General features: G+C 41.2%; 1 protein-coding gene across 1 annotated transcript in view; it reads left to right on the top strand.

Annotated features, from left to right (window-relative positions):
• Nucleotides 1–27,672, top strand: part of RALYL (RALY RNA binding protein like) — an 820,318-nt gene that overhangs the window by 661,333 nt on the left and 131,313 nt on the right. The window contains exon 3 of the mRNA XM_040261147.1: nucleotides 634–709. Coding sequence (XP_040117081.1) covers nucleotides 634–709 — 76 coding nt within the window. The remainder of the gene's footprint in view (nucleotides 1–633; nucleotides 710–27,672) is intronic.

Here is a 27,672-nt window from a genome sequence, read left to right as displayed (position 1 = left end):
TTACCGAATGCATCTTGCTGTTCCCTCAGTAAACCTTGTATGCTCTGTAATTCCACCCTTCTAACACTTCTTCTCTGCTGATGTGGAGAAGATATTACCAAAGGTGATGTAACAATTCTTCTCATGAACAAAGCTTCATTCTATGAAAATGCCTATACAGAGACATTCCAGGCAAAACTGCAAATCAGTAGGATATCTCATTCTGCCTCTTTCTTTTATTTAAATTAATTTTTATGGGAGTATACTTGCTTTACAATCATTCTCCCTCTTTTCCTTTCCAGTTTTAGTGGGCATTCCTGATCCCTCTACCTTGTCCAATATTTGCTTTTTCATTGTACTTTGCACCTTCTAATATGTTACATCTTTTTCCTGTTTGTTATGTTTGTGGTTAACTATCTATGCCCTCCCTCCCCATAGAAGGCAAGTCCCACAAGGGCATGGATCTAATACATTTGGTACATGAAATATCTCAAACAGAGCCTGGCCTAGAGTAGGTGCTCAAAAAACACTTGTGAATAAATGAATGTCATATAACACTTCATAGACAAAAAAAAAAAAAGATAATGCAACTTCATGATTTATTTTCACAAATGGTTTAATACTTTCTTAATCAGTGTTATTTTATGTTTTCAGATATCAATATGGCAGGAGAACCAAAACCGTACAGACCAAAGCCTGGAAATAAAAGGCCCATTTCTGCGCTTTACAGGTGAGTAAGCAAGCTCTGTTTTCTGATTCTGTTGTTCAGTCACTCAGTCATGTCCCACTCATCGGGACCCCATGGACTGCAGCATAACAGGTTTGCCTGTCTTTCACTATCTCCCAGAGTTTTCTGAAATTTTTGTGATGCCATCCAAACATCTCATCCTCTGTCGTCCCCTTCTCTTCCCACCTTAAATCTTTTCCAGCATCAGGGTCTTTTCCAATGAGTCAGTTCTTCGCATCAGGTGGCCAAAGTATCGGAGTTTCAGCTTCAGCATCAGTCCTTCCAATGAATAGTCAGGACTGATCTCCTTTAGGATGGACTGCTTGGATCTCCTTGCAGTCCAAGGGACTCTCAAGAGTCTTCTCCAACACCACAGTTCAAAAGCATCAATTCTTTGGTGCTCAGACTTCTTCATGGTTCAGCTCTCACCATGGGTACATGACTACTGGAAAAACCATAGCTTTGACTAGATGGACCTTGGTTGGCAAAGTGATGTCTCTGCTTTTAAATATGCTAAGTTTGTCATAGCTTTCCTCCCTAGGAGTAAGCATCTTTTAATTTCATGGCTGCAGTCACCCTCTGCAGTGATTCTGGAGACCAAGGAAATAAAGTCTGTCATTGTTTCCATTTTTCCCCCATCTATTTGCTATGAAGTGATGGGACTGGATGCCATGATCTTAGCTTTTTGAATGTTGGATTTTAAGCCAGCTTTTTCACTCTCCTCTTTCACCTTCATCAAGAAGCTCCTTAGTTCCTCTTCACTTTCTGCCATAAGGTTATTGATATTTTTCCTGAGAATCTTGATTCCAGCTTGTGCTTCATCCAGCCCATCATTTCACATGATGTACTCTGTGTATAAGTTAAATAAGCAGGGTGACGATATACAGCCTTAATGTACTCCTTTCCCAGTTTGGAAATCTGTTGTTCCCTGTGCACTCCTAACTGTTTCTTCTTGAACTGCATACAGATTTCTCAGGAGGCAGGTCAGGTGGTGTGTATACCCATCTCTTGAAGAAGTTTCCAGTTTGTTGTGATCCACACAGTCAAAGGGGCTTTGGCAGAGATAATGAAGCAGAAGTATAAGTTTTCCTGGAATTCTCTTGCTTTTTCTATGATCCAACAAATGGTGGCAATTTGATCTCTGATTCCTCTGCCTTTTCTAAATATAATTTGTACATCTGGCAGTTCTCAGTTTGCATACTGTTAAAGCCTAGCTTGGAGGATTTTGAGCATTACTTCCCTAGCATGCGACATGAGTACAATTGTGTGGTAGTTTAAACATTCTTTGGCATTGTCCTTCTTTGAGATTGGAATGAAAACTGACCTTTTCTAGTCCCGTGGCCACTGCTGAGTTTTCCCAATTTGATGACATGATGAATGCAACATATTAACAGCATCATCTATTGGTATTTGAAATACCTCAGCTGGAATTCCGTCACCTCCACTACCTTTGTTCATAGTAATGCTTCCTAAGGCCCACTTGACTTCACACTCCAGGATGTCTGGCTCTAGGTGAGTGATCACACCATCATCGTGATTATCGGGGTCATGAAGATCTTTTTTGTACAGTTCTACTGTGTATTCTTGCCACCTCTTCTTAATATCTTCTGCTTCTGTTAGATCCATACCATTTCTGTCCTTTATTGAGCCCATCTTTGCATCAAATGTTCCCTTGGTATCTCTCATTTTCTTGAAAAGATCTCTAGTCTTTCCCATTCTGTTTTTTGCCTCCATTTCTTCGCATTATTCACTTAGGAAGGCTTTCTTATCTCTCCTTGCTATTCTTTGCAACTCTGCATTCAGATGGGTATATCTCTCCTTTTCTCCTTCGCCTTTCATGTCTCTTCTTTTCTCAGCTATTTGTAAGGCCCCCTCATACAACCATTTTGCCTTTTTGCATTTCTTTTTCTTGGAGATGGTTTGGATTACTGCTTCCTGTATAATGTTATGAACACCCATGCATCATTCAAGCACTCTTTCAGATCTAATCTCTTGAATCTATTTGTCACTTCCACCGTATAATCGTAAAGGATTTGATTTAGGTCCTACCTGAATGGTCTAGTGGTTTTCCCTACTTTCTCAATTTAAGTCAGAATTTTGCAATAAGGAGTTCATGATCTTGTCTACAGTCAGCTCCTGGTCTTGTTTTTGCTGACTGTATAGAGCTTCTCCATCTTCAGCTGCAAAGAAAATAATCAATCTGATCTCAGTGTTGACCATCTGGTGACGTCCATGTCTAGAGTCGTGTGTTGTGTTGTTGGAAGTAGGTGTTTGCTATGACCAGTGCGTTCTCTTGGCAAAACTCTGGTAGCCTTTGCCCTGCTTCATTCTGTACTCCAAGGCCAAACTGGCCTGTTACTCCAGGTATCTCTTAACTTCCTACTTTTGCATTCCAGTTCCCTATGATGAAAAGGACATCGTTTTTTTGTTTGTTTGTTTGTTTGTTTTTGTGTTAGTTCTAGAAGGTCTTCTAGGTCTTCACAGAACCATTCAACTTCAGCTTATTTGGCATTAGTGATTGGGGCATAGACTTGAATTACTGTCATATTGAATGGTTTTCTTTGGAAACAAACAGAGTTCATTCTGTCATTTTTGAGACTGCTCCCAAGTACTGCATTTCAGACTCTCTTGCTGACACTGAGGGCTACTGCATTTCTTCTAAGGGATTTTTGCCCACAATAGTAGATATAATGGTCATCTGAATTAAATTTGCCCTTTCTTGTCCTTTTTAGTTCATTGATTCCTAAGATGTCAGTGTTCACTCTTGCCATCTCCTGTTTGATCTCTTCCAATTTACCTTGATTCATGGACCTAACATTCCAGGTTTCTATGCAGTATTGTTCTTTACAGCATCGGATTTTACTTTCACCACCAGATACGTCCACAACTGTACGTCTTTTCTGGTTTGGCTCAGCTTCTTCATTCCTTCTGGAGCTATTTCTACACTCTTCTCCAGTAGCATATGGGGCACCTATGGATCTGGGAGTTCATCTTTCAGTGTCATATCTCTTTGCCTTTCATACTGTTCCTGGGATTCTCAAGTAGGAATGCCAAAGTGGTTTATTTCATGATTTGTAGTAGTAAAAATTCTTACAGTTTTAAAAGAGAATATAACCTATAAAGAATCAAATATTCTGAAGAAAAATTATTGTTGGCCTAAAGTACAGCAAAATGTTGGTGGTATATCTATATCAAGGAGTAGGTAGGGATCTGGCCTAACCTTTTCATTTTCACTTAAGCAACCCTTAAGAGCCCTCAAAAGATAGCTTGGAGCTGTGTTCTTGCCTTTCTTCTCTGAAAATTAGCCTATCTCCTTTTCAGCCACTCGCAGCTTCGTTTCTCGGACTATAAAGTAAAAGGGTCAGAACTAGATGAGTTCTAAGGTCCTTTTCACACCTAATATCTATAAGATATTCCTCTAGTAAAATCTAATAAAAATCTCTCATGACTCTACCTAACAAGTGTTAGAAGGTTAATATTTTCTGACTAATGCATGTTATGTACTGCACATATTTTACATATATTATTTAATTCTCACAGCAATTCTGCAATGTAGATGTTGCTACTCTCGTCTTGCAGATCAAGAACCTGATATGCCATTTCTTAGAAATCTTCCCTAGGTCACACTACTGGTAAATAATGGTTCAGTTCAGTTCAGTCACTCAGTCATGTGTGACTCTTTGCACCCCCATGGACTGCAGCACGCCAGGCCTCCCTGTCCATCACCAACTCCTGGAGCTTGCTCAAACTCATGTCCATTAAGTCAGTAAATAATGGCACCAACAATCAAGCTCATGCTTTCTGATGCCATGCCCTGACTTCTTTCCAACAGATCATGCAGCCTCTTTGTTACAAAGAATGTATTTCTTTCACCTCTATTTCCTCGAAAAAACAAGTAAAATCCTTCTCTTTTCTAGAGAGATATTAACTAGTTCCTTTAATCTTACCTAATATTCTTGAATCTGAGTCAGTTGAACACTCCGGTCTTTCTCCTCTACATGCCCCGATTTAGCGTCATTGCTTATGGTCTCAATTTCAGATGGATGAAGTAGAACACACTTACTCAGACTAGACTGTACGTTCTATATGGACTTATGTTTGGTTAAGTAAAATTCAACTGATTTGGAGAAGATGTCAAGATTAAACTCATGGAAATTTTGATTCTACAAAAACAGCCACTTTTGGGGAAAAAAAATGTTCCGCTGCTAAGCTCTATGTCCCACTTCATGTACTTTTGCCGTTGCTTTTTGTAATCTAAGTGCTGACTCTGCATCTCTGTTAAATCCCCTTTTGTTAGACTTAGCCAATTGTTCCACGCTGTTGAGATCGCTTATCATCCAATTTATCTGGCCCTGTCCCAGATAGTATCTTCATTCTGTCAGGGTCCACATCCAAAGAACTAATGTAAGTGGTGAGCGAGGCCCCCTTTTCCTGATATCATTTGAATAAAAGAGAATTGAGTTATGCAAATCAAAACTGATTATATTCTGATACACTGTAGCATGAAGAGCCCTCAAAAGATAGCCTGGAGCTGTGTTCTTGCCTTTCTTCTCTGAAAATTAGCCTATCTCCTTTTCAGCCACTCACAGGTTCCTTTCTTGGACTATAAAGTAAAAGGGTCAGAACTAGATGAGTTCTAAGGTCCTTTTCACATCTAATGCCCCAGGGTTCTCTAAGGTATGACCATTAGCAATTTGAAAAGACACACTGAAAATATATCATAATTGCTTTTTCATTTGGCTGTGTCCTTTTATTTAATTTAACAAACATTTTTATACAAAAAGAGAAAGCTACAGGACTTATCAAATGTTGGTAATTGGTCATAAAGCAGTATTGATGTGAAAACTCAGAGATGAAGTCATCAACAAACGCCAAATGATGCTTTTTGTACCTTGTTAGAGGTAAAGGACAACATTTAAGAAACCGAGAAGTGCAAATAATTTGTAATCAGATAGATTTTAAAATGTATGCATAGAATTGCAGCTAATGCAGAATTTTTGAAATGTCGTAATTTCAATTATTATCAGAAAAAGTTGCCAATGGCTTTTTTTCTCATCAAAGAACTTCCACTGTCTGTGAAACGATGTTAATTTCGCATTTTCCCTGTTCTTGGAGAGTTTCGGTTTTCTTTTGAGAATAGAAGCTTATGACAAGAAACAAATGTCTTTTTAACTGTTATTTCTCTAAGTTATGTTGAATTGTGAATTCAGAAGACTTAGAAGCAGAAGTTTATTTAAATCTTATATTTTGTATACAAAACATTAGAGGGGAAATGCTTATTTATCCTAGTTTCATCTGTTTACACAAAAGAAGGCTGAGACGTTCTAAAATTGCAAGAAAAACGAGAACAGAGGGAACGAAAGACCGTGAACATGCAGTTCAGAAATCCCTTTTATTCACATGCCCTCATTCTTACATAAGCTTAATGATAATAATACCTTACTTTATGTAGACCAACTGTGATTTCACAGTCATTATTCATCGGTTCACCGCAGAACATGACCAAGTTGGTATTATGTGCCTTGCTTCATAGATGAGAAAACTAAGTTTCCAAGACAATAAATCTTTTCCCAAAGAAAGGTAACAAGATTAGGAGTTGAGCTCTGGTTTTCAGCCTTCAGGTCTAAAGGTCTTGCCACTGGATCACAGTTCCCTGTGTTTACTTACCTACTACCATATAAACAATGCAAATTCTAAAGCACAGAGATTTCTGCCCACCAAAACCAATAATTAGTTATGTTTCTGTCCATGAATATCTTGCCAGCAGGTGACAGAGGAAAGCCTATACACTCTACTTAGCATGAGAACAAGAGTTGCCACTGACTTGTGTTCTCATCGGGCACAGGTTTTGCCTTTCAAGTTCTTTACCTAACGTAATAGCTGTATCATTTTTCTTGATAATATAAAATGGAATAATTGAGATGAAAGCACTTAGTTCATTGGAGGGAATATAGTAGCAGCTTGAAAAAGGGTGGTTTCTACTTTGCTACTCTTTGCCTCTTCGGGTCTCTTTCCTTATCTGTAAAATGAAAGAGCTAGAATAATTACATTTGTTCATTCATTCTTTCATACAAGACCTATTCATTCTGTGTCTGCTATGGTCTAGGCACTGAGGTAGCTGCTCTTCTGGACAAATGATCCAGAAAATGCAAAGGCCGCAGGGCAAGTAGAAGGCATATGAAATAAAAGGAAACCGTCTGTGTGGTTATGAGTAACCTCTGACTGATCTTTGTGCCCTAAACTACTATGTCTCCATGTCTATTTCCTCTACTGGGGATGTCAGTGATCTGCCATTAGATTTTTTTTTTCTTCACTTCTGTCCATTTTATCTGTGTCATCAACCACAAAGTAGTATTTACAATGGAATACTCATGGAGGCATTGCTTTGATTTGTCACTTCTAACAGGATTCTCAGTTTAGCCAAGCTTCACTAAGCATATCACTCATGCTAGATTATCACGGAACACAGAGACGCTATTCTTAAAAAGCAGAGTGAGGCTTCAGTATACTAATATCATAATATAAGTTAGATGTACCCATACGTAAGGAGCATACATGAAGGACACATACAGTTCTACGAGGAAATACATGAGAGAATTATACGTTCCGCCTGGTGGACAGGAAGTGAAAAGCCTGGTTGACAATTAGGCCATCTTCTAAAGAAACAGGCGCTCACTCCGCAGACGAAGGACTTGAGGACAGGCACGCCGGGCGGAGAACATGTGGGGACAGTCACAGAGATGAAGACGCATCTCGTGCCAAGAATGGGATACACCTCTTGGATCACCATGCCGTGCTGGCTCAGTCATCCCTCTATGACTGCTGATCAGACAAAGGAATCCGGCTCTTATTCTGCCAGCAACAAGGAGCCATTTGAAAATGATGAGTGACTGGAAATGGGGTGTTAGGATGAGCGTGAGCTACAGATATGTCCCAGGTTTCTAGCTTAGGCAGCTGAGGGGTGTGGGGGGTGATCAATTGATTCTCCTAAAGCGATAAGAAAGGCGTGATGAGCAGCAGAAAGTTCAGGGCTGCTGCTGCTGCTGCTAAGTCACATCGGTCACGACTCTGTGCAACTCCACAGATGGCAGCCCACCAGGCTCCTCTGTCCCTGAGATTCTCCAGGCAAGAATACTGGAGTGGGTTGCCATTTCCTTCTCCAAGTTCAGGTCTGGAGTTGGGGAAAAGAAGTAAAAAATAAAATTATTTCAGTCTTGCCCATGAATGCATAGACAGACAATTCATTAAAATAACACTTATAATTAAAATGAGGCTATTTGTAAATGAAATGTAATTAATCATTTGCGAACACTCCATAAATATTAGACCTAGTCCTAATGATGAATAGCAAATCCATTCTCTAGGAAGAATGTTGTCACTTTTCATAAATTGCTGCTTCACATGTGCTATGCACATTACAAAGTATCCAAGGTGCTCTGAAATAATCACTCTCCCCCAGGAAGTGAGTTTCCCAGCATGCCAAGTTCCAATTAGTGCTGAACAATTGCTAAATGAGAATAACTGTATGATGGTTTTGCTTCTGCTTGTAAAGGAGACAGACCTTTCCTCTCTGATGTGAGTAAAGCTGACAACTAGAGAACAAAGATATTATTTATCAAAGCTGAAGAGCACAGGTTTCAACACCTAGAGGAAGCTCTCTGGGTCACAAGGAGCACAGCTCAGTAAGACACGTAAGGCGTCAAATGTCATTCCACTCATCACATGGATGTTACTAAGGATCATTCCTAAATATGGCTTTGTTGCTATTATAAACTTGTTTTTCATACCAACCTTCCCACCCCACAGAGATGACCATGGAAATCGAGATTGCCATTTCAAGTGCCTTCAAGACTCCTTAAGATGGTCACAGAGGAACCTATAGTATTACCATCTTAAGATCACCAAAATTAGAGGTGAAAGTCACGAATGCAGGTTACATTAAAGGAAAATCAGTGATCAAAAAACTTTCAAAGTGTGGGCCGAGTAAGGTGACTCTGCAGCAGAATATCTGTGGTGATTTGTTTCCCACTTGACCTATTGAGCTCTACTGCCATTCCTCACAGCAAAGAGGGACCCTTGGGGGATACACAGTGTCCTGCAGAACCTTAACAATAGAAATGAAAGCAACAGAAGCTAATTTCAGCTAATGCTAAACACCAAAAATCAATATGAAGCGAAAGCAGTCTGGGTATCTCCACTGTATTGATTTGCTCTGTGTACTAAAAAGATGTTTACCAGTTAGCTATTGATCATTTGTTTTACATCTTCTTGTATAAGGTCAAGGATAATCCACATTCACTTTCAGAAGCTCAGTCCTTCCAACATCAATGTCCACTTTTACACTGGTAAAGGTGTCTATTTCACCTGCCGACTCTGGCGAACCCACTCAGAAATGGGCTCTGGGGCTTTTAAATGGACTGTACGGAGAACAGGGAAATGTATTCTTACCCCCTGTACTAATGCATCCTGTCCTGAAATGGATACAGGCCCAGCCTTGATATGCCTACAAGCTTCAGTTTGAAAGCAAGTTGTTGCCAGGGCTGTGTAGAAGTCATTATCTCTCAAATCACTCTCTCTTTTTTTCTTGCTTCTAATCCAGTTTTCCCTGGGCAACCAACTTACTATCACAGCAAAGTGCAGTTGCCAATATCCACGAGAGAAAATATGCGCCAAACAGTGTCTACTTCTAAAACTCAAAGCTGAACATCCATATATCGGGTAACGGAGGGTGACTTCTCTTTAATTCACACTTCCCAAGCAAACATAAAATGCTTTTGAGCCAGAATAGTTTCCAAACACTTACTTTGTGGTTGCTTCAAAATTGTGCACGTTTGATGAAGAGAGTTTTAGGTGGCCTGCATCCTAAAACTGGCAGAACATAATCACCAGTAATTCAACTAAACTAAAATCACCAGTAATTCAAAGTGAAGCTCTTATTCTTTAGTATTTTCAGGTTCATAAAGGAAGAGGAAAAGTTTTCTGAAAGATAATATGTGTTTAAAGAGCCTGGAACTCTGATAGATATTCTCCGTATCTTAGCTATTCTCATTATTATGATAATTTTTTTAAAGTTCTATAACAAAGTATTTTAAGAAGCTATTTAAAATGAGCTGTGAGCCATGATAATGTTGCTAAAATTCACAGTTAACTAAACAGGTTAACATTTCCTTTAACTGCCTAAAGAGGAGACTTAAAAATAAATGATTATGCTTACTTATAGTATATAGCTCATATTTCAACATGAAGCAAATATAATTTATAAACCTTTTAATGTAAAATGTTTAAAGAAATGCTGACACAATACCCATTAAAATAGTTCTGCTGCAGGCAGTTCTCTGCTAGGTTAAAGGATGACCTATTTGCAGTCTTCTGTTATGTTCTTAATGCATAAATATCCATGAATAAATTCTTGCTTATAGAGAAAAACATGGTACTGGTACAAAGAGGCTGAATAGTACAGTTCCTTGATGCAGAAAATTCATCTTTAAAACTTTTTGAAAGACTATGGTTGCATTCGTTTGATTTGAGGCAACTTATGATAAAATCAAAGGAAGCAAAAATCATACAATCAATTTAAGTAAAAGCCAAGAACGAGGTAGAAGTTGGGAGTGTTGATGGGGACAGGTGGATAGGATCAGGAAAATTATACTTAGAACATGTATACAATAATAAGATATTAAAAGTGGGCATCAGACTTAGCTAGGAGATTCCTAGCAGTCAAGCCAAAAGGGAATGCATGATAATCTATTAATCATCTATTAAAGACAGTCCTCCAATCCTTGACAAGAAATTGACTTTTTTTCCCCTAACTCTCTCTTCTGAGAGGATTACTATTGCACATGAAATCATCTAAACAGCATAGCACTTACAACCCTCAGTAATAGTTATGCAACACACACACACTATTTTTAAACTAATGGGAATTTTCTCATGAAGTCTCTCAACAAAAATCAAGGATAAACGGCAGTGCAACAAGCCACAGTCTTCCTTTCTGCTTCTCCCAAAGCAATTTACTATCCTGTGACGACCGCATGAAACTCAAAAGGAGTGATGTCCCAAGATGGCTAGATCTGTAGACCAGCACCGGTTCAAATCAGTCCCACAGCTGCCTGATGGGAGGAGGTGAAAGCGAGAGCGGGCTGCCCAGCCCCAGAGACGGAAAGAAAAACGACGGCGCCTGGATGTTAACGATCTTCACACGGGGGCCTCCTGACCTGCGACTTAACGCTCCTCTCCTGGAACTGGGAGAAACGGGGAAAGGAGTGATGGACCTCGCATGGGAGGGAAGGGGCCGAAATGGCACCCCAGCCTCGTAATTGGCCGGGGTGAGGAAGACACACAACTCTTTTCTTCCCGCTGGCGATTTTCCTGGGCTTTAGAATCTCCCGCGTGTCATGAAATAGTTGTTTTCTTTCATTTGCAAAAAACAAGGTTTTCTGTGGAACAAAAGCCACCTGAAAACAGAACTCAGGTGCTATCGCCTTTGTGTGACATATTCTCCGTGTCTCACTCTGCGTTTTTCATGCTTTGCGTGATGAGATATCGAGAGTTAAGAGCACCAGCAGTCGTCAGCGAGGTGCCCTCTGCCGCAGTGGAACTTGCTTCTGGATTTTTTCTTCCAAAAGACAGTGCCCTGGCTGGGTCACGAGATGGAGTGCACTCACTATCAGTACTGATTTCTTAATTTATTCCCATTTGTAACATTCTGGGATCTTGCTGTTTACTTTCTAAGCCAGAGAGTAAAGTAAGGCATAGGTAGGTTCTTCATTAGCAGGTTTATGCTTTTATTCCTTCATACTCTACCCAGTATCTTAAAATATTCATATCTTTTGATTTAGTAAATCCATTTCCAGAAGTATGTCTAAGTCAATAATCCCAAACATCTGAAAACATAAAAAAGTGAAATTATTCCCAAGATGTTCTTTGTGGTTTTATTTATAATACTGAATAATCTGATTCAACCCAAGTATTATGCAGTAATGTATATGACACATCCACCAGATAGAATGCTTACAAGGTATTTAAGTGACGAAGGAAAAGACGTAAGAGTTGAATTTAAAAAAATTATATAGACAGCATACATAATAGCATTTGATTATATAAACAGTATGGATAATAGACACAGAAAAACAAAATCGCTTACAAATGAAACAAATATATGAAGAGAAAAAATAGAGATCAAAACATTAGCTGTAATTGTCTTTGGACAGTGAGAATGTGGATAGTATTTTTATTGCAACTTTAATACCTGATGCAAATATCTTTAATGAGAATTTTATAACCAAAGAGAGAGAGATTTTAAAAGCAGATTTTACCAGCGCTGGATGATAAGCACAGAAGCACACAAGCAAGTAAGCGTGAGGACTTTTTTGTACTCAGTGCTGTGTGAACCCAGTTCAACAGATACGGCCCTTCATCTTTAAAGCGAGACTCCCAGTCACTATGGTGATTAGAAAAGTTAATTTTCTAAAAGGGCAACTTCATTAACATTTGTCTAACAGTTCAGCTCAGGCCAGCAGCCCCACGTGGAGAAGGGGTCCCTGCCGGGGCTAAGCGCAGGGTCAGGAGCTCAGAGTGCAGAGAGGAGTAGCGTGCAGGCAGGGATGCAGCTGAAGTCATCCGATCTTCAAAAACAAAAAAGTCAAAATTTATGAGCCCTTCAAGTGGTGCAGTAAAATTGCTAATCAGGGACGCACGGGGAGGGCAGTTCTGACTACAAATTAGTGAGCCAAGGAGGCAAGAGGTGACCGTCTGACACTAACCATCCTGTTGCATTTAACGCTGTATCTCAGCCACTTTGCCCCGCCGCTCTCGCTGCTGCTTTGAAAGGGCACAGTGCAGAGAGTTGCAAAGAGCAAACCAGTAGTTCTGAATAAAGCACAGGTGACAGCCTCAGGGCATAGCGTGCGCTCCGTGGCAGAGAGAGAGGGCAGAGGTTCTGTGTTCCCGACTCTGCACAGAGAAAACCTATCACTGCAGGACAGCCGGTCATAATGAGTCCCGGAGAGGGTCAACGTGTTAGACAGCCTTTCAGGAAAATAATACACCAACCAACAGCTATTTTTGAAAAGGAAACAGAAGGAAAATATGGATGATCGTGTGTAAAACAGCATTTTGAGTTGGATTGCCTAGCAACTGTTAGAGGTACCTTACTAAACCTATCCACAACATCAGGGTGAAGGCATTTCTAGAAAAACTTAAGTAGAATTGGAATTTCTAATTTCTTAATTTGATGAAGACTTTGTTTTTCTCATTTGTTTTACTCCTTATTACCTAAGCTCAATATAGCACAGCTCACGTTTAGAGGGTTGAGAAAAGAAATATCACACAACCAATATTTTAAAATAAGAACTAAATTGAGTGTAAGAAAAGTTGAAATGTGGCATGAAAAAACCCATAAAGGTAGTATGAAAGAAATAAGTAATACCAGGCATTCATTTTTAACTGAAAAACCAGGTATATTATTTTTTAAGTATAATGCTGAAGAAATAAAACGCAAGAAAGAATGGCTTTGTGTATAGATGAGAAAAATGTGGGCAGGCAGTTATCAGACAGACACTATATTCAGCCTGGCCAGAGAGAGTTGTCTTCCAGTAGCCAAGCTGTGAGCATTAACCATAGATCCTGCTCCAGAACAAAGCCCCAGTCCTGGGATACTGACCAGAAAAGGATGAGAAGGCGGCAGGGCGGCCCAGTCTCCATGAGGGATCTCAAGATGGCAACGCTGGAACCTCAGATCAGATCAGATCAGTCGCTCAGTCGTGTCCAACTCTTTGCAACCCCATGAATCGCAGCACGCCAGGCCTCCTTGTCCATCACCAACTCCCAGAGTTCACCCAAACTCGTGTGCATCGAGTCAGTGATACCATCCAGCCATCTCATCCTCTGTCGTCCCCTTCTCCTCCTGCCCCCAATCCCTCCCAGCATCAGGGTCTTTTCCAATGAGTCAACTCTTCTCATGAGGTGGCCAAAGTATTGGCGTTTCAGCTTCAGCATCAGTCCTTGCAATGAACACCCAGGACTGATCTCCTTTAGGATGGACTGGTTGGATCTCCTTGCAGTCCAAGGGACTCTCTAGAGTCTTCTCCAACACCACAGTTCAAAAGCATCAGTTCTTCGGTGCTCAGCTTTCTTCACAGTCCAACTTCTCACATCCATACATGACCACAGGAAAAACCATAGCCTTGACTAGTCTCTCTGCTTTTGAATATGCTATCTAGGTTGGTCATAACTTTCCTTCCAAGGAGTAAGTGTCTTTTAATTTCATGGCTGCAGTCACCATCTGCAGTGATTTTGGAGCCCTCCAAAATAAAGTCTGACAGTGTTTCCACTGTTTCCCCATCTATTTGTCATGAAGTGATGGGACCAGATGCCATGATCTCAGTTTTCTGAATGTTAAGCTTTAAGCCAACTTTTTCACTCTCTTCTTTCACTTTCATCAAGAGGCTTTTTAGTTCCTCTTCACTTTCTGCCATAAGGGTGGTGTCATCTGCATATCTGAGGTTATTGATATTTCTCCCGGCAATCTTGATTCCAGCTTGTGTTTCTTCCAGCCCTGCGTTTCTCATGATGTACTCTGCTTAGAAGTTAAAAAAGCAGGGTGACAATATACAGCCTTGACGTACTCCTTTTCCTATTTGGAACCAGTCTGTTGTTCCATGTCCAGTTCTAACTGTTGCTTCCTGACCTACATATAGGTTTCTCAAGAGGCAGGTCAGGTGGTCTGGTATTCCCATCTCTTTCAGAATTTTCCACAGTTTATTGTGATCCACACAGTCAAAGGCTTTGGCATAGTCAATAAAGCCAGAACCTATTAGGAGCCAAAAGAGCAACCAAATGCTAGAGACAACTCAAACTGATAGAGACAGAGGAGTGGAGGTTAGAGATAAAGGATGAAATAGGAATTTTACATGGGGGTCAGTCTCAAGAGTATATGGCAGAATGATGGAGATCTGGAGAAGGATCTCTGATCCCAGCAATTTTAAATGGCTCACACAGGCTCCAACCTGGAAGAAAGACTTATCTCTAAGCCTCTGTAAACACGGCTAGCTCAGGGATTGACCAAATTCAGCCCATACTAGAAACTCTTAACGGATCTAGTGGAGGAGAAGAAAACACAGATTCACTGATACAATCATTCATGAAATCATTATTATGCACTGGCTGAACTTGGTTCTGGGAATTGAGAGCACCAGCTGTTAACTAATTAGGCTTCTTATCCCTGTCCTTGCCTCCCAGCATGACGTAAGTGATGATAAACAAAACTAAACAATTAAATTAACCATAAGTTAGAAGGTAGGAGGTATGAAAGAAAATGCAAAGCAAGGAAAGAGGGATAAAGGGGTAGAAAGGGGAGAAGTGTTGCGATTTGAAATAAGGTTTTCCATGAAGACATAGCTGAGAAGGTAACATTTGAGCAAAGGCTTGAAGGAGGTGATGAGCAGGTGAGGATTTACCTGGAAGAAAATCATCCTGGGCAGAGGGATTAGCAGCACAAAGGCCCTAAAGCAGAAGCATGTCCATGTGTTTGAGAGAAAGCAAGGAGGCAGATTTTCTTCAAGCAAATGGTAGAGATTTAATGGGAGCACCAAGTCATGTAAAGCCTTATGAAAGTGAAGTGAAAGTTGCTCAGTCGTGTCCAACTCTTTGCAACCCCATGGACTACACAGACCATGGGATTCTCCAACCAGAATACTGGAGTAGGTAGCCTTTCCCTTCTCCAGGGGATCTTCCCAACCTAGGGATTAAACCCAGGTCTCCTGCATTGCAGGCGGATTCTTTAATCTGAGGCACAAGGGAAGCCCAAGAATATTGGAGTGGGTAGCCTATCCCTTCTCCAGGGGATCTTTCTGACCCAGGAATTGAACCAAGGTCTCCTGCATTGCAGACGGATTCTTTACCAACTGAGCTGTCAAGGAAGACCTTAGAACCTTATAGACCATTGCAATTATTCGGCTTTTACTCTGAGTGAAATGGAAGGTCTTCTGAAGGTTTTAAGCAAAGTAGTACCATAACATGACTTCAGTTTTAAAGGCTCATCTTAGCTCTGTGCTGGGAATAGGTTTTGAAGGGTCAGGGAGAAACATAGGAAAACAGGTAGGAGCTTATGGAGACTCAGATAAGACGGCAACATCTGAGATGAAACCCGCAGCTCTGTTATGGTTATATCTTGAAAGTAGAGCCGAGAGACTTACTGACAGATTGAATGTGGACTGCTAGGGAAGGTACAGAGTCAAGGATATTATTATCCACTGCTATGGAAAATTTACTGGCTTAAACAATGTATTATTTGTCATACCCAGGAATCTAAGCTGGGTTCAGTTGAGTGCTTCTGCTCTGTGTGGAGTCCAAGAAGGCTTCTTCACTGACATATCTGGTATCTCAGCTGGAGCTGCCTAGAACAAACCGCTGGGGTGGCTGAGCATCTTGTTCTACACGGTCTTTCCATGTGATGAGCTCAGAATTTATCACACCACTGTGGGCTCAAGGTAATCAGGGTTTCACTTAGAGACAGTTCAAGAAGGAAGAAGATGCTGCCTTGTAAAATCCAGGTTGAAAGCTGCACAAGGTCATATCTGTCAAGTATGCGGTTCACTGAAGCAAGTCACAAAGCTAGTCCATATACAAGTTGAAGGGTATAGATTTCATCTCTTGATGGGTGGATGGAAGGAACTGATGACGGTCAGACTATCTACTATAGATGTTTTCAAGACTTTTGGACTGAGCGTCCGAACATGTGAAGTTGCAATTAAATGAGGTAAGAAATACTCAGAGCAGAGGTCAGAGAATGCCAAGGTAGGTGGTAGAGATTAGGAGTGCAGCTTTTAGACATACTAAAGTTAAGATATCTTTTAGACATCCAACTGAAGATGTCAAGTAAACAGTTCAATATCCCATCTGGAGTTCAGATAGGGGGCTGGACTGGGTATCCACACCTGTGAGTCATCAGTATGTAGATGGTACTCAAAGCTGTGAGGCTGGATGGAAACAAACACCAAAAGTGTAATTAAAGTTGGACAAGAGAAGAATTCCAAGGACCTGGCTCTAAAACACACTCATATTTGAAGTCAAGAACAAGCAAAGGAGACTTGAAAGAAATAACTAAGGAGGTGGTTATACTAAGTAGTATGAAACCCAGAGAACAAAACATTTTCAGGAAGAAGTAGTCAACTGGGTCAGTGCTCTCCAAAGGTCGTGTTAACTAGTAACTCACCAGGGGACTCAGCATTCTGGGGAGCGTTGGAATCTTTAACAAAACTGTATCCATCAGGCCTGGGGTTATGGTCAGATCCTGCAGAGGGAGCAACCCAGGAGGGGCTGGACCCTAGAACCATAAAGCCATGCTCTTGTGAGACAGCCACAGCGGTAGAGGTACTCTAACACGGATCCTTGCCCTGAAACACAGCCTCACCAGCCGGGTGGAATTTTCAGCACAGTCCAGGAAGAGGTAATACTGAGTAGCCCAGGTAGACAATCGCATCACAGTTGTGACCAGCCGTGACCACATGGCACAGATGCGTGCCAGGTGTGACCACAAAGTTCATTAGAGTCTGATATTAAGAGCCAGGATTCTTTTTTTTTTTTTAAACCAGTGGGTTGAGGAACTGTCTGAAAGAACACGAGGTTTCCAAGATGAGAACTCAGCCAGGAGACTATCAGCCAGACAAGTGTGTCACTAGGAGAGGCAGGGGCTGAGTTAAGCCACACAAGTAAACATGAGCTGTTTCCAAGCCTGGATCGGACATTAGCTGCAACTTAGGCTGAAGGAGCCTCACGCGTTTTACAAAGACAGAGTGGAGAAGAGGGGTGAGGTTGAACCTGGGACCAATGTGGGTGTGAGAATGTGGGGCACAGGCGAGCAGTGGGGACTGGAGGAAGGCAGAGGGGCTGTGTGTGGGCAGTAGAGGCTTGTGAGGACAAACGTGGACACGCATCTGGGCAGAGTGGGGCAGCCCTGCAAACCCGTGGATTATGTCAGTTAGCACCATTCACACTCTGAACAACTCATTATGGCTGGCGATCAGAAGACCGCATAGAAGTATGTTGGCTCTGATAGGTTCACTTAAAATAGAGGAAAAAAGATAATGATGTTAGAATTCTGCAAAGCACGGGACTGAGGATTGAGATGGCAAGCTGGGTGGCTCTGTGACTGATTACCTGCCTTCCTGTCTGTGTTCTGGGCAGTTGCACAGTTTCTCGGCAGGATTTAACAGCTATTAGTGAGTAACTAAATAAGACAATGGAAAGAGACAGCTGAGCAACCACTTGCTAGCTTTTCTTGAATTTAACTTTCCTTCACTACATAAGGTTGAAACTGAAAGAAGCAAATCTTCCAATGCAAAAATAAGGGAGTTTGAAGGTCTCCCTTCTCAGAAAATCATTTTTCTTATTTCACTAGAAACATCCAGAGTTGTGTGCCTTCCCCTGCAATGTGAGGAGTGACGAGGTTGATTCTGGAATCAGAGCAGAGCAGTGTTTGGACAATTTGCTAAACACTGTAGGACTGTTGGAGAAAGCACTTCAAGTCTCCCAGGGGAACCTGCCAATGGTTGATGACCTTTCTTACCAGGAGATTCCTCTCCATTGTTTACCTCCATCCCTCTTGCTGTGGCTCAAGCCTCTCAGTACAGCTAGGAAAGCATATTATGCCTGTCCAAGGGAGATGAGCCCTGCAGACTCAATTTCCAAGGTGGCAAAAGTCATCACTGTGAGTGTCAAAGCTGCTCCTGAGATTCTTGGTTGACACTACAGCCATCCATCAACTTGTCCCCGGGGTCGCCACACAGATGGTGGTGACTGTGAATAGAATGTTCCAAGGAGCCTGAGAGCCCTAAGCAGAGATTTCAACTGGGCGTGAAAGCCCTTGAAAAAAGTATCACAGGAAATAAGAAAGAAAGCTTTTTGTTTTGTTTTTAAACTCCCAGAGAAAAGGAATCCATTGTAGGCAAATTCCACCAGAGGACTGGAGGAGCCTGGCTCGCTACAGCTTTGAGGTGAATTTGATAGCTCAGTTGGTAGAGAATCCGCCTGCAATGCAGGAGACCTCGGTTCAGTTCCCGGGCCAGGAAGATCCACTGGAAAAGAGACAGGCTACCCACTCCAGCATTCTTGGCCTTCCCTGGTGGCTCAGCTGGTAGAGAATCCACCCGCAATGTGGGAGACTTGGGTTCAGTCCTTGGGTTGGGAAGATCCCCTGGAGAAGGGAAAGGCTACCCACTCCAGGATTCTGGCTGGAGGGTAAGCAAGAGGACCTGAGAATGATGAAAATGTCATGTGGATGTGTTTAGATTACAAATGACTAACGGTGAAATGTAGTTTTAAGTGTCGTTCAGTCGCTAAGTTGTGTCTGAATCTTTACCAACCCGTGGACTGCAACACTTCAGGCTCCTCCACAAACTCCCAGAGTTTGCTCAGATTCACGTCCCTTGATTCGCTGATGCTACCTAACCATCTCATCCTCTGGCATCCACTCCTCCTCTTGCCTTCACACTTTCCTATCATCAGGTCTTTTGACTTTTCACATTAAGTGGCCAAAGTTTTGGAGCTTCAGCTTCAGCATCAGTCCCTCGGATGAATATTGAAAGTTGATTTCCTTTAGGATTGACTGGTTTGATATCCTTGCAGTCCAAGGGACTCTCAAGAGTCTTCTCCAACAGCACAATTTGAAAGCATCGATATTTTGCTGCTCAGCCTTCTATTTGGTCCAAATCTCACATCTATACATGACTACTGGAAAAACCATAGCCTTGTTAGATGGACCTCTGTCCACAATATGTTTTTGTTTTTTAGTATGGCAACTGGGTTTGTCATTGCTTTCCTTCCAAGGGGCAAGCATCTTTTAATTTCATGACTGCAATCACTGCAGTCACTGTCTGCAGTGATTTTGGAACCCAAGAAAATAAAATCTTTAACTGCTTCCACTTTTTCCCCTTCTATTTGCCATGAAGTAATGGGACTTGATGTCATTATCATATCTCTTTTACCTTCATGAAGAGGCTTTCAGTTCCTCTTCACTTTCTGCCATTAGAGTGGTATCATCTGTATATCTGAGGTTGTTGATATTTCTCCCAGCACTCTTGATTCCAACTTGTGATTGATCCAGCCTGGCATTTTGCATGATATACTCTACAGAGAAATAAAATAAGCAAGGAGCCAATATACAGCCTTGCCATACTCTTTTCCCAGTCAGTTTTTCCATGTCCAGTTCTGTTGCTTCTGGACCTGCATACATGTTTCTCAGGAGACAAGTCAGATGGTCTGGTTCTCCTGTCTCTTTTCCACAGTCTGTTGTGATCCACACAGTCAAAGGCTTTAGTGTAGTCAATGAAGCAGAAGTAGATGTTTTTTCTGAAATTTTCTTGCTGTCTTCATGATCTAAAAATGTTGGCAATCTGACCTCTGGTTCCTCTGCCTCTTTGAAACCCAACTTGTACACCTGGAAGTTCTCGGTTCGTATACTATCGAAGCCTCACTTGAAGGATTTTGCTCAGTTACCTTGCTAACATGTGAAATGAGTGCAATTGTATGGCAGTTTAAACATTCTTTGGCTTTGTCTCTCTTTGGAATTGGAATGAAAACTGACCTTTTCCAGTTCTGTGCCCACTGCTGAGTTTTCCAAATTTGCTGACATATTGAGTGCAACACTTTCACAGCATCATCTTTTAGGGTTTTAAACAGCTCAGCCAGAATCCATCACCTCTACTGGCTTTGTTTGTAGTAATGCTTCCTAAGACCCACTTGACTTCACACTCCAGGATGTCTAGCTTTAGGCAAATGGCCATGCCATCATGGTTCGTGGAGCATTAAGACCTTTTTTATACAATTCTTCTGTGTATTCCTGTCACCTCTTCCTAATCTCTTCTTCTTCTGTTAAGACTTTTAGCATTTCTGTCCTTTATTGTGCCCATCTTTGCATGAAATGTTCCTTGATATCTCCAATTTTCTTGAAGAGCTCTTTAGTCTTTCCCATTCCATTGGTTTCCTCTATTTCTTTGTATTATCCATGTAAGAAAGCTTTCCTATCTCTCCTTGGCATTCCTTGGAATTCTGCATTCAGTTGGGTATATCTTTCCCCTTCTCCCTTGCTTTTCACTTCTTTCCTTTCCTCAGCTCTTTGTAAGGCCTTCTCAGACAACTACTGTGCCTTCTTGCATTTCTTTTTCTTTGGAATGGTTTTGGTCACTGCCTCCCACACAGTGTTATGAGCTTCCATCCATAGTTCTTCAGGTGGTCTGTCTACCATATCTAATCCCTTGAATCCATTCATTACCTCCACTGTTTAATCATAATAGATTTGCTTTAGGTCATATCTGAATGGTGATTTTCCCTACTTTCTTCAGTTTAAGCCTGAATTTTTCAATCGGAGCTCATTACCTGAGCCACAGACAGCTCCAGATCTTGTTTTTCCTGACTGTATAGAGTTTCTTCATCTTTGACTGCAAAGAACATAATCAATCTGATTTCAGTCTTGATCATCTGGTGATGTTCATGTGTAGATTTTTCTCTTATATTGTTGGAAGAGGATATTTGCTATGACCAGCATGTTCTCTTGATAAAACTCTGTAACCTTTGGCCTTCTTCATTTTGTGCTCCAAGGCCAAACTTGCCTGCTACTCCAGCTACCTCTAATCTTCCTACTTTTGCATTTCAATCCCCTGTGCGGAAAAGGACACCTTTCTTTGGTGTTGGTTCTAGAAGGTTTTGTAGGTCTTCATAGAACCAGTCAACTTTAGCTTCTTTGGCATCAGTAATTGGGGTATAGACTTGGATTTCTGTGATGTTGAATGATGTGCCTTGGAAATGAACCAAGATCACTCTGTCTTTTATGAGGTTGCACCCAAGTACTGCATTTCAGACTCTTTTGTTGACTGTGAGGGCTACTTCATTTCTTCTAAGGGATTCTTGCCCACAGCAGTAGATATAATGGTCATCTGAATTAAATTCACCCATTCCTGTCCATTTTAGTTCACTGATTCCTAAGATGTCAAAGTTCAGTCTTGCCATCTCCTGCTTGATTATGCCCAATTTACCTTGATTCATAGGCCTGACAGTCCAAGTTCCGATGCAATATTGTTCTTTACAGATCGGACTTTACTTTCACCACTAGACTCACCCACAACTGAGCGTCGTTTCTGCTTTGGCCCAGTTGCTTCATTGTTTCTGTGGCTATTAGTAATTGCCCTCCACTCTTCCCCAGAAGCATCTTAGACACCTTCCGACTATAGAACATAAAGATGTTCATGGGGTCCTCATGGCAAGAATACTGGAGTGAGCTGCCATTTCCTCCTCCAGTGAACCATGATTAGTCAGACCCCTTCACTATGGCCCATCCTTCTTGGGCGGCCCTGCACGGCACGCCTCATAGCATCATAGCTTCGCTGAAGTATGTACCCTCCACCACCAGCAGCCTGTGACCCATGAAGGGGGGTGAAATGTAGACTAAATTTTCAGTGTCAACACAAGACTCCTGTAATCCTTCAGAAGGTGATTAAGCTATTTATAAAGCAACGTATCAAATTATTCCATAAGTGAGGCACAGTTGGTTACCAAGTATTAACTCACAGTGGCCTGGCCCACTCTGTGTCCCGTGTGGGGCCAGAGAGACCAGAGGTCTAGCCAGCAGAGCATTTACTGTGTCCTCTCCCATTTCTCAGAGGATGGAGCAGAGTCTCAAATACAGACGTGGGAGACAGGCCTGCAATTGAATTCAGCCTCTATAAAATTTCTGTGTGAGTTTGAGCAAGTTAGTTAACATTTCTGTACTTCAATTTTCTCATCTGCTCTTGTCAAAGTCAAACGTGTCAGAGAGCCCAGCGTAGGTTCTGGCACATCATTAGCTGTGTCTCTGGTGATCATTATTACTCTCTCCCTGGGCTTGTGGAGAGAATGATGGAACAGCTAGGAATCAAGCACACCATTCTCTACATAAAACCTTTGCACCCATGTTTGTCTTTAAAACACTATTTGAAATGTAGAGGAAGATCAGTCTTTTTTTAAGAAAAAAAAAGTATGCAATGAAATAATAGCCTTTCATCCCTTTAATAGAGTAATTCATTCATTCATTAAAAAATATATGTCAAATGTCACTAGATTTTAGTACTAGCTTTGACCTATAAAGACTCTGATCTATATTTAAGAATGAAACCCTCCTCATTTCTCCTCCTTTCTTAGCTTGGCACATGTGGGTTACCTCAAGAGAGAAACCTTCCCTTTTTGAATTTACTCCCCTCCCACAGAACTGACTGAAGGCTGATGAGAGATCCAGGAACAGATTTGCTCCCTCAGCCCACGTGGTGGGCCATCAGCTCTGTGTTGGGTGTCATGCCAGTTACAGATGAGGGCCAATGGCCACAGTTCTCCTGCCCCCTTCTGAACTCTGCATTGACCTCTGGAAGCCTGCTAGTGATCCCAAGTATTCTCCCCGAACCCTTTTTTTCCCATTCTACACACTGCCTCTGGGGACCCTCATTATCTCCTGTGATGTCACATACTAACTCTGTGCTGATGACATGACTCTTAAATCTGTTTCCTCAGATGAATTCCAGGCCTGCATTTTCATCTATTGCCTCCAGCATATCTCCCCAACATAGCCCAGCATACATAACTGCTACAACAATTTATTCCCAAACCGGGGCTCCCTGTAAGTGCTGTATTTAATTATTTATCTAATTATCTCAACATCCATTAAGAGTTAGATTTAGTATTGCCTCTATTTTGCAGATGAGATCATTGAGGCACAAAGAAAAGCACCTTACTTTTTCAAGATCACACAATCAGAAGGTGGTAGCGTCAGGACTAGAGTCTGGCAGTCTGATTATGCAAATTGCACCCTTTGGTTCATCCATCTGAAATGTCGGTCAGGTGTGGGTTATCACTGCTAAAGAGGATAGATTAAATAGTAGTAAAGAATTGCTGTTGCTTCAAAATTTTAACTTCAAGATCATATAAATATAGTGATGGATAATATTTATGTCTCTTTAGTTTCATAAAAGATTACTAGTTTTATAATCCTCCTCTAAGAGCCAATCCTTGTAATCCTACTTCAAGAACCAAGGTAGTTGAAGTCATTTCTGCAAAAACCCAGTAAACGCCAAAACGCATGGATTTGAGGAAGAAGATGCCACCCAACAGTGCTGTTGGCTCAGCATGGCTGGAATACAGAATCTGAAGTGGTAGCAGACAAAGGCTGGGGAGGCAGCCTAGAACCAGACTGTGAATGAACTTTAGTTATACTAAAGAATTGGGACTTTATTCTGTAGGCAAATAATGGAAGTAGGGGTCAAGGAGCCAGGCACAGAAAATTCATTTGACCAAATCATTTACTAAAACAGTCTTAATGAAGAGCTTGGAAAATACACCTACAGTTTGTAATACATCATGAGTAAGTGTTACAGGGGGCTATGGGAACAGTTATGAAGCACTCCTAACCACCCTATGGTGCCTTATAAAGGAATAGTTCCCAGAAGCACTCAGATATTTGCAATGAAAGGAATTACATGATAGCACTTGTATTGTAGAGACAGTTTCGCCAGTAGATATAGCTATTCCAAAGAAATACAGAAGGGGGTGGGGGGGTCACTGAGGACATTATTTTATTATCCCATGTAAATGCTGACGATCACTAGAACTGTAATAATAACTGACAAGGAAAAACGGAATGAAGAGGACTTTTGGAAATAAAAGCAGCAGAACTAGGAGAATCTACTCAAAGTGAGTGTTGCTAGAAAGGAGTTAAGGAGAAAGATTCCAACCTTTCTAGGCTGAATATCTGGGTGGTCGGTTATGACACTGAGTTAGGGGTAAAGAGGAGCAAAGGGAGAGAAGAAGAAGAATTTCGTTTGAAACATGTGAAGTTAAAGGCATCTACAGTTTGAGATATATAGTGGGTGGATACAGCCATGCATCAACAAATAGCACGGTGCTGCAGACATAAGTTTATGAATGTCCGTCATTTGGAGACAGCTGAAACCAGACAAGGTTTCTCAGTAGAGCGCTGAATGTATAAAGAGAGGGAACGTGGTGGTGCCAGAAGGCACACGTACAGATACAGCAAAGCCAACAGAACAAATAGACTGGTGCCGGGCAGCACCCCAGGCAAGACATGCCCGCGAGAACTTTGGAGTCGGATGCCTAAATTCAAATCCAGGCTCCACCCCTCTTCAGCCCTGTGACCTTGGGCAAGACAGTTAGCATCGCTGGGTGTCAGTCTCCTCCTCCACAAAATAAGATCTACTTCAGAGGCATCATGACGCATAAGGCAGCCAATGTTTATAAAGCATTCTGAGTAATCTTGGCCCTTAGTAAAGACAGCTCAGTTTCTTTATTGTTGTTAAATACAAAGTATTATAAATCCTCTAGCCCCAAACATTGATCTTCATTTCTCATTCCATTTTATTCTCTACTGGCTCTTATTTTTCTGAAGGCTATCATTTGTTTATCTTATTCTACTCCTAATTCTAGGGAGTCCTGAATAAAGTATTACCAAATGCACTACCTATTTCATGTTCAAAGAAAATCCCAGGAAAGATAAAATCAATCCTCTTCTTCGCAAAACAATTATCTTACAAAAAAGCTCAGAAAAGTTCTCTCTGGGCATATCACAACCTGTTGCTAAGGGTAAAATTGATAGACAATTTTCTCCAAAGGTGTATTTCTCTTAATAGTTTTTTATTCTTTCACATTTTTTTTCACTTTTCAGAACTAAAATTGCAAAAAATGAGCTATTCATAGATTGAAGGCAGTTTCATCCCTTAACTATTAATATGTCTATTAATATCTGACAGTCATGGCTGGCAAGATCCCCTCTCTGCCAAGAACTGTGCTAGCTTTTCTGTATTCTTCACAATAGCCCCTTGAGTTGATTATGATGTTTGCTGTAAAATTAACGAGAACAATGGAAGGCTCTCTGAATCATCTCAAGGTGAGAAAAGCTGACCTCACGTAATGAGCAAGGATTGGATAGCTGGTTACAAAACACATCAGGATCCAATGTGGATCAACTGTCCCTTTCCTCTGCTGTGTGTCATCATCTTGAGGATAAGACATGAGACAGGATTTCCTGGTAGTGCTCCCCACTAAGATTTCCTGTTCCCCGTCACCACTGAAAATGCTTGGGAGTCCTGGTACCTTGTCTTCATGACTTAATAGTGACTAATGGGCAATAATCTTGCCTTTCTGCTCACCTCATATAGCATCACCAAGCACGTCCCACGTGAGCCCACTGGAAGGCTTAACACAGAGTGTCAGGAGCTTCTTATCCAAGCAGAAACGCAAGTTTAATATTCTTACCAGTCTTAATGAAACTCTCAGTTAGCCTATTAACCAGGATTAATGTCCTGAGAATATGACATAGTGATAGAGATAATAAGTAATAGAAGCCTAAGACAGGATGGTCCCTGGAAGATGAAGGTGTTCAGGACTGGCTTTTTAAATTAGATAAACTCAAAAGATAAATAGAGCGTGATAGAGAAAGAAAAGAGAAAACAGTATTCCAGTATAGGAGCAAAAATTACACCAAAACAAAGCTAAACCAGATTTATTTGGGCTATAAATAGACAAATCTCCTGGAATAATGTGGTTGGCAAGAGAAATGATTAAAAAAAAAAAAAAAACAAGAAAAGTTGATATGGGGCATGTTTGTGAAGAGTTTTTAAATGGCCATCTAGAAAGTCTGGGCATCTTTCTATGGTTAGTAACATTATCAAGAAATGTGGTAACATGAAATTGTATTTTAGAATTATTCTTACAGTAGGGTCAGAGACGGACTTGGTATTATAGAGAAGAAATGCAATTATTTTGAACTTTGAAGTCTGTATCAAAATAAAGAGTGGCACATTTGAGTTGTTTCCAGTTCCTTCCAACAGTATCATTTTTCATGTAATGGCAGCTTTTTTTCTGTAAAGATCATTTGGTAAATATTTTAAGATATATACTCTGTTGCAACTACTCTCAACTTACTATTATAGCACAAAACCTCCTTAAACAATATATGAATGAATGAGCATGACTGTGTACCAATAAACTTTATTTATGGACACTGAAATTGGAATTTCATGTGAATTTTCAAAAGTTCACAAAATCTTCTTCTTCTTTTGCTATTTCCAACCATTAAACTTAAAAAAAAAAAAAACACACACACACCTTAGCTTGTGGGCTGTGTAAAGCCAGGTGGTGAGCAGGATTTGCACACCCTTGGTCTATAGCACATGAGTCAGAATGCTGTGCAGCGTCACTTTGAAAACTTTGGATTCTCTTCTGAGATCTTCGGTTGAGAACTTGGAAGGAGATAGTTGAAGTGGTGAGTGATGTGGTGAAAGTGGAAAAAGGTAAATAACTAGTAAGACTAACCATGTTTACCACTGGGGTCAGGGGGCAACATATGTACCTTATATGCTCCAATCCACCAGCTACTTATACGAAACCTTCAGAAAAAAAAAAAAAAGGAAAATCAATCAATAATTAAATGCATTCTGAATTCGGCATTTTAGTAATCACACAGGGAAAGGCAACTGGTTGGTCTTGCTTCTATTAATGGCAACCCACTCCAGGATTCCTGCCTGGAGAACCCCATGGACAGAGGAGCTTGGCGGGTTACAGTCCATGGGGTCGCAAGAGAGTTGGACACGACTGAGTGACTAACACGCACAGGGCGCCTGTAAGGGAAATGGCCCAGTGCAGCCCCTAAACAAGTGGGGTGGGCAGTGGCATGGAAGAAAGCTTAGTGTGAGTCACGTGCACCAAGCTGGAGTGGCTCTGAACAAAGAATTTCCATGTGGAGAGACCAGCCAGGCTGGGATAGGGGAGGAGAACGAGCCTGGGAACTGGGTGATGAGAGACATAAGAGGAACATAAAAGGAAAATTCGCTGAACATTGCTAACTGAGACATGGAGAGGGAAAGAGCAGTCGGACGGTCAGCGTTTCCACATTCTTTCAATGCATTGCTCAGTGCTAAGAAGTACACGGCACT

This window comes from Oryx dammah, unplaced genomic scaffold, assembly GCF_014754425.2.
Source record: "Oryx dammah isolate SB20612 unplaced genomic scaffold, SCBI_Odam_1.1 HiC_scaffold_19, whole genome shotgun sequence".
Taxonomy (NCBI): Eukaryota; Metazoa; Chordata; class Mammalia; order Artiodactyla; family Bovidae; genus Oryx; species Oryx dammah.
This window is presented reverse-complemented; position numbering and strand designations above follow the sequence as displayed.